This window comes from Tachysurus vachellii, chromosome 8 (genome assembly GCF_030014155.1).
Source record: "Tachysurus vachellii isolate PV-2020 chromosome 8, HZAU_Pvac_v1, whole genome shotgun sequence".
NCBI classification, from domain to species: domain Eukaryota; kingdom Metazoa; phylum Chordata; class Actinopteri; order Siluriformes; family Bagridae; genus Tachysurus; species Tachysurus vachellii.
This window is the reverse complement of record NC_083467.1, coordinates 2,832,714-2,840,581: the sequence shown is the minus strand read 5'-3', so window position 1 is coordinate 2,840,581 and position 7,868 is coordinate 2,832,714. Positions and strand designations below refer to the sequence as shown.

At 38.1% G+C, this 7,868-nt stretch overlaps 1 protein-coding gene across 2 annotated transcripts; it reads right to left on the bottom strand.

Moving 5' to 3' along the window:
• Positions 1-1,011: 1,011 nt before the first annotated feature.
• On the bottom strand, positions 1,012-7,855 carry nmi (N-myc (and STAT) interactor). Of its 2 annotated transcripts, none has more exons than XM_060875738.1 (9): positions 7,687-7,855; positions 5,882-5,941; positions 4,886-5,044; positions 4,572-4,688; positions 3,798-3,969; positions 3,538-3,644; positions 3,143-3,332; positions 1,726-1,829; positions 1,012-1,426 (listed from the first exon to the last, which is right to left on the bottom strand). In XM_060875738.1, the coding sequence occupies exons 1-9, from the start codon at positions 7,717-7,719 to the stop codon at positions 1,220-1,222; spliced, it is 1,149 nt and encodes a 382-aa protein (XP_060731721.1). In that variant the 5' UTR covers positions 7,720-7,855; the 3' UTR covers positions 1,012-1,219. The 2 variants fall into 2 exon arrangements, with proteins under 2 accessions (XP_060731721.1, XP_060731722.1); XM_060875739.1 differs by having other exon boundaries at positions 5,882-5,938; positions 7,687-7,854.
• Between the last annotated feature and the right edge of the window lie 13 nt (positions 7,856-7,868).

Sequence of the window (7,868 nt, the reverse complement as noted above, 5' to 3'; positions counted from 1 at the left end):
GTCTGGCACCAACAACCATGCCACGTTCAAAGCCACTTAAATCACCTTTCTTCCCCATTCTGACGCTCGGTTTGAACTGCAGCAGATCGTCTTGACCATGTCTACATGCTTAAATGCATTGAGTTGCTGCCATGTGATTGGCTGATTAGAAATTTGCGTTAACGAGCAGTTGGACAGGTGTACCTAATAAAGTGGCCGGTGAGTGTGTGTGTATATATATATATATATATATCCCAAACATTACATCACACACACACGAGTATCTCGGGCTGACACACAGATAAAAACCATAAACAAAATTCCACCTTAATGCCTTAACAGCAGGGTGGAGACATGGACGGTGTTATTACTTTGTCTGGTGAGATTTAAATCAAGCAATGGAGCAGAGTGGTTAGGTGGGAATAGTGAACCTCCAACTTATAATATATCTGTATTTGAATCTGTATCTGCTTGCTAAACTGACAGATCCTTGGTTTTACACAAGTTACCTCATTTTTTTATTAATTTCATGTAAGTGTTAAGAAAATAGATCCATAACAGTTGAAGAGGTCTAATCTTGACGTAGTGGTCAATTGTAGATTCATAAAAGAAAGAGGCAACAACTGGACTAAAGGTTGATTCTGTTGGTCTGGGGCTGAATGTGATGTGCAAAAGACATTCATTATTTACATCCTCAGCCTCTTATTTAAACGACTGGATGGGTTTAATATTTAATGCTCTGAATTTGACTTGTTTTTTTTCCCAGTGATTAGACGAGTTTCATTATATTATATTCATGCAAATTGTTTCTACTGTAGTTACGGTTTAAAGGCTTTATGAATAGAGCATTATTTAACATTTAATATATCTGTCTGATTGATGCTTTTGTTGATGCCGAACGCATCTGGACATCATGATTATTCTGGACATGAGGACGTTTATCCAGCTAATCAGTTCAAGCTCAGCACTGCCATCTAGTGTTTAAAAGACACACCATCACTTAATATCAACATTAACAGATTCACTGCAGCCTTGTCATGAAACGAATAAGATTTATTTCATGATTTAAAGGATATCAAGCTTTAGTTCAATGTCAAACAGAGAAAAAATACAACTTTTCAACTCTTCAACTTTTAATTATTATTCATTTGTTTGACTTAGCATAAGCATGAGTCATGTCAAGCTAATACGTTTTGGCCATTTTAAAAGAAAAAGCCAAATCATAAGCGTTTTATTGGGTTTATTGGGCTTCGGCTTCAGCGCAGTCTTCACTGAAGAAAGCTCTGAGATTCTTTCCTTTCGAGATGAATTTAATGCTCTCAACCTCTCCGCCATAGTTGCTGGGTTTCTGGAAATGGATCTCCAGATGGTCCTGCATATCTTCTTCATCGCTTATGTCCTGAATGCCTCTGAGCAGTACGGTGCGCTTCGGCACCCCGCAGAACGTCTAGAACGGAGCAGGTAACAAATAGTAAATAACGTACAGAGCACAGAGATTAGAGGTTATTGAAAACAGCTTGGTCTGCCTATAAAGCTGTAAAAGCAGCATTACATAATCCTGCTTCTGGAGACGCCCGAAGAAAGCAACGAAAGACTTCTAAGCCTCGTCAAAGACTTCTTAATCAGCGTCAGGTGCTCTTAGGTGGAAAAGTGGCCAAAATATGTAGTACTCTTTAATAGATACCTCAGGAACGTTAAACACGTCGTAACCCTAAAAACACATTGGAATCATCAGCAGGAATTCACCTGAAACTTTTTCAGCTCGTACTTGTACGACGGCGCCACGGTGACTTCCATCGCCTCGGGGGCATCGACGTAGAAATTCCCCCTCAGTGTCAAATTCTCTGCAACTGCAAATGGAGGAAAAAATGAGAGAAGAAAGAACAGAGCACAATGCAGGGTGGAGATGTGAAGTGTTCTTTCTTTCGCTTGAATACGAAGAGAGACACACTTTCTGTATGTATCGATTTATTGTTTGAAATATCTGTATAACCTTCAAATATCTATCTACATGAAGGCTGCTGAAGTCTACATGATGGATCTGTGCCAGTCTATTCTGAATCATATTCAAAACCAAGCTGGAGATCATTATCATCTCCATGACTCAGGTCCTCTATTATTGTGTTACTGAAGAATTTACCAGAATCAAGTATTCGTTACCTTATTCATAACATTGACTATGTTATGTATTGAAGATGAGATGCTAAAGAACTATAGGTACATTTTATTTGGCTTTAGAATCTGATATGGGGGGGCACGGTGGCTTAGTGGTTAGCACGTTCGCCTCACACCTCCAGGGTTGGGGGTTCGATTCCTGCCTCCGCCTTGTGTGTGTGGAGTTTGCATGTTCTCCCCGTGCCTCGGGGGTTTCCTCCGGGTACTCCGGTTTCCTCCCCCGGTCCAAAGACATGCATGGTAGGTTGATTGGCATCTCTGGAAAATTGTCCGTAGTGTGTGATTGCGTGAGTGAATGAGAGTGTGTGTGTGTGCCCTGCGATGGGTTGGCACTCCGTCCAGGGTGTATCCTGCCTTGATGCCCGATGACGCCTGAGATAGGCACAGGCTCCCCGTGACCCGAGGTAGTTCGGATAAGCGGTAGAAAATGAGTGAGAGAGAATCTGATATGGCTTTAGATTGGTGCTCTGCTGTTACTGAATACTGAATACTGAACTGTCCTTTGGTGGACAAGATCTTTCTGATGTGCTACCAATGCTAGTCCGAGCTCCCAGTGTGACCACTGCATTATCTTTCCTGATGCCCTACCTCTGGTTAGTGTCTCGTGTGTGGTGGTGCACACTGCTGACAACTGCTGAACTGCATGATGTTGGACCTTAATACTTCTAGATTGTTCAGAATAAAGCCGAGCGCTGCCATCTAGTGGTGACGATAGAGAGTTCTTTATAATATTCCTTCTATTAATATAAATATGATGTAGATGTGTATGTAAGCAGCTTTAAAAGACACTGCAGCCTCATCTAATATATATTCCTTCCTTCTGAGGTTTAAAGGGACTATTTAAAGGGAGGTTTAAAGGAATATTCATAGAGTACTCATAGTCAATCCATTCATTAATCAGAAACTCTGAGAGGAACCCAACTCAAAAGGGAACCCATCAACTTCTGGGTGAGTATAAACCACACTTTAAGAAGATTTATGTACAGACCTCCAGTGTTGAGGAAGGTAATGGAACCTGCTCCGGCCTTCTCGTCGTAATTTATTGTCTCCACCTCGCCTCCTCCGCGGCTTGGTTTGGAGAAGCCTAGCTCCAAGCGGTCTCTCATTCGTTCCTCAGGCAGACAAAACGTAAAAGCATTTGAGAACTCGATGGTCCTCTTGGACACCGTAATATGCACCTGTAGAGAAGAAGACAGGACCATGAAGAAGACTGGACCATGAAGAAGACATGAGCATGAAGAAGACAGGACCATGAAGAAGACAGGACCATAAAGAAGACAGGACCATGAAGAAGACATAGACCATAAAGAAGACACAACCTTCTTCCGGGTTTTTATTTCACAGGGAGTATTTTAAACTAAAAAGAAGAGAAGTTGTGACTACCTCGAATTTCGCAGAGGGCTCGAGAGCCATGGTGCCTGGTTTCACTTCACTCTTGGTCTTGTCGCAGGCCACAGTGCACTTCGGCAGCCTGAGGATCTGATCCGCCACTGAAAGACGAGTGAAAATGTCAGGAAGCACAAGATGATGTACACGAATTTGAGATATTCTAACCATCAAGACTCTGTTTCTGGTTCTATAAACCTTTTATATGGATTCGTTATGTGTTATCTCTGTAAAGAAGATGCTGTTTCACACTTTACCTTTCTCTTCCTCAAAGGTGATGAGAGCTTCACCTCCTTTCAACAGGAAGGAAGGTCTCTGGATGATGGTGAAGACTCCCTTGATATCCTGAGCCTCATTCTCATCACTCTCATTCTCCTCCTGTTGGATGTGGGTGAATCTCATTCTTTTCTCAGGGATCTCAGCTTTGATCTGTAAAAATAAAAAACGTACGGGGGGGTTAGGCAAAGAGGGGAAGAGACAGAGAGGGACAGAGAGAAAGAGAGAGACAGAGAGGGAGAGAGATAAAGGGGGCAAAGAGGGGGGCACAGAGAGAGAGAGAGAGAGAAAGAGAGAGAGAGAGAGAGAGAGAAAGAGAGGGGGGGGACAGAGAGGGGGGCACAGAGGGAGAGAGAGAAAGGGAGGGAGAGAGAGAGAGAGAGACAGAGGGAGAGAGGGGGAGAAGGGGGGAGACAGAGAGAGAGAGGTAAAGAGAGGGAGAGAGAAGGAGAGAGAGGGATAGAGACAGGGGGGGGGTAGAGACAGAAAAGGAGAGGAAGAGAGACAGAGAGAGAGAGGGGGAGAATGGGGCAGACAGACAGAGAGAGATAAAGAGAGGGAGAGAGAAGGAGAGGGAGAGAGACAGAGAGAGAGGGGGAGACAGAGGGGGGGCAGACAGAGAAAGAGAGAGAGAGAGAGAGAGAGAGAGAGAATTGATCATGTTACATGCTTGCATTTGAACTCGTTGAAACTATACAGAACAATAGAATTCGGAAAGTCTCTACTGCCCTCTTGTGTTCTAAATAAATCAGTACCTTAAATCTCCTCTGCAAGTTGTCTGTTTCAGCCTTCTTAGTTTTCAGCTGCTCCTTACATTGCTGTAGTTTTTTCTGCAGATCCTGGTTGGCGTTTGCCATAGAATTGATTTTTGCCTAAAAGAGAATCATTTGTAATTGTAAGTTAAGTTAAACGAGCCAACAGCAACTAGTCATGTGGTCGCAAATAAAATATGACTTTAATCTCAATTTGTATTTTGTAAAAAGATTTTAAGGTTATTTGAATTAAAAGGTTATTTGTAACACACCATGTAATTAAATCATAGAGTTAAAAAAGAAATAAAAGAAGATACCTGTATATCCTTTAACTTATCGTTGAAGCTGACTACAAGTTGATCTTGAGCGTTCATCAAGTTCGTGACCTCCTGCTGCGCTTTTTTCTTTGCCTCATCGGTATCGAGTTTCTCCAGAATCAACTTGTCTTTTTCTCTTTCTATGGTCTCCACCATTTTCTGTAGGTCAGTGAATCATAATTCATGAATTATTGTTGACATCTTTATTAAGACAGCCAAGTAAGCATGAAAAATATTTTTATAAAACATTTTAAATAAAAAGTGACAAATTATTTTATTATTAAATAAACAATTGACACAAATTACTTTATTATTAATTAAAAGTGACACAAATTACTTTATCATTAATTAAAAGTGAAACAAATTTCTTTAAAATATCACCTTACAAACTTCTCTTGTATATTGTGACATTTAATGTCAATTAGTTTTTAAACATATTAGTTATATACTTAGATACAGATTAAACACTATTAATAATAATAATAATAATAATAATAATAAAAATAATAATAATAATATTTCATTGTTTTTGTCCACCTGTAACCACTGTTCTAGCTCCGCCCACATGACACATTCATCCGTCCATGTTTAAATACTTTAATTTACACATCGTTTACTTTTAATCAATCACATTATTATCATTTATTATTGTTTATCTCAAAATCAGCACCAAATTCAGTTTCTATCTAATTTGTGTGTCTTTTTTTTATTAGACACACATTATAGAGGAATATTGATTGTGTCTTGATTACTGCTGATACATTCTGTACTAAAGATTTAGCATTACCCAGTACTTTGTTGGTTAAACAATAAACAATTGAACGGTGTAAAATAATAAATAAATAAAGTTAAATCATTCATCAAACTGTTGTAGCAGAATTGGCGTAAATTGGCGTATTGGATACGTGTCGAGTTAAATTACTGAGTAAAAGCCATAAGAAATGGTCCAATTTGGTTAAAAACTGAATGAACAATGTGATGTAGATGTAAACCCACTTTCCATTTCTCCAGCTCCTCCCTGGCATTGCTCAGGTCCTGGTCTTTTGCAACAAGCTGCTTTCAAAACAAATAGAAAAAAAAAGCTAAAATTAATAATAAAGAAATAATAAAAATATTTTAAATCATTGAGGCGAACTGTGTTTCACACCAAAAAGACACCAAATCAACACATTCACTATCTGATGGATTAAAATTTCTATTTCTATTATAATTTCTAGGCTATTTTCCAGTTTCCTACTTGATGAATTCATAACCAATGTGTTAATGATTTTTTTTAAAGATTTTCTAACTGCCTTACTGTTGTATTTTCTTAAAAACTAGGCTACTTGTCAACATGGTTGGATTCATAGTGGAACTTCAGGTATTTTCCATTCTAACAGCACTTCACCAGTTTGACAAGCTTGGTAAGTGTTCAGATATTTGCTCAGGCCAATCCTGAACGACTTATTGTGCTTTTGATGCGTCTATCAATGAATACCTCAATAATGGTTCACTTAAATACTTCAGTTTACACATTTTTATTGTATAAGTCTTTACCTCTAAAGGTTTTTCCTCTACCTGTTCATTCATTTAATTATCCAGCAGGAGAAAAGTGTTAAAACCTAATTGTGACTAAACTACTTTGATGGTGACATGCAAAATGACAGAACACTATATACAGGCTATATATAATATATACACCAGATTAGCTTAGTATACAACACAGAGGTTCATGCTACGAGTTCCACCATTCCAAAGTCATTAAAGGTTAACAAACAACTCAAGAAGTGGATTCATATTTTACGAAACAAACAAAGAAACAAAACATTCACTTTAGTCCTAAAAGGCCATGCGTTATTACCTTTTTTTGTTTGTTTGTTTGTTTTCTGGTTATCTCGACATAACCAAAGTTGTTTTGTCGTGATCACGACTTAATTTTCTCATTATGTCACAGCCCCCTTTGTTAAGTGTCAGACACCTATGTGGATGTCAATCACAAGTTGACTCTAGAACATGTTCTTATACAGAGATGACCAGATAAACTTGTGTCCTATCGAAATAACAAGAAAATAAGTCGAAATCACGAGAAAACAACTTTTTATATCAAAATAACGCATAAAGTAAGTCTGAATCATGACAAAACAACTTTTTTATATCAAAATAATGAGAAAATTAAGTCGGAATCACGACATAACAACCTTTTCATATCAAAATATTAAGAAAATTAAGTCTGAATGACAACAAAAACACTTGTTTATACCAAAATAATGAATAAAGTAAGACGGAATCGAGACAAAACAACTTTTGTTATGCAGAGATCACGAGAACATTAAGTCGGAATCACGACATAACAACCTTTTTATATCAAAAATAACAAGAAAATTGAGTCTGAATCACGACAAAACAACTTTTTTCTAGCTAAATAACAAGAAAATTAAGTCTGAATCACGACAAAACAACCTTTTTATAGCTAAATAACGAATAAAGTAATTCGGTATCGCAACAAAACAACATTTGTTAAGCAGAGATCACAAGAACATTAAGTCTGAATCACGACAAAACAACTTTTTTATATCAAAATAACGAGTACATTAAGTCGGAATCACGACATAACAACCTTTTTTATATCAAAATAACGAGTACATTAAGTCGGAATCACGACATAACAACCTTTTTTATATCAAAATAACGAGTACATTAAGTCGGAATCACGACATAACAACCTTTTTTATATCAAAAATAACAAGAACATTAAGACAAGGCACGATAAGAACGACACCGTATGACGACTTGTCGTTTTTTGTCCCCTTCAGTCATCTTACCTCTCCGTTCATCTGCTCCTTTTCACCTGACATAATGACCACAAACTCTCAAAATAATAATAACGACAATCAAAAGTGCAAATATCGCCAAATCTTCGTGTGGTTTTTCTGTCGAGTGTAAAATGTCGAAGGGACGTTTACAGGAAGTCGTGCGCAAAAAAAGCTGAAACGAAAGCGAAAGA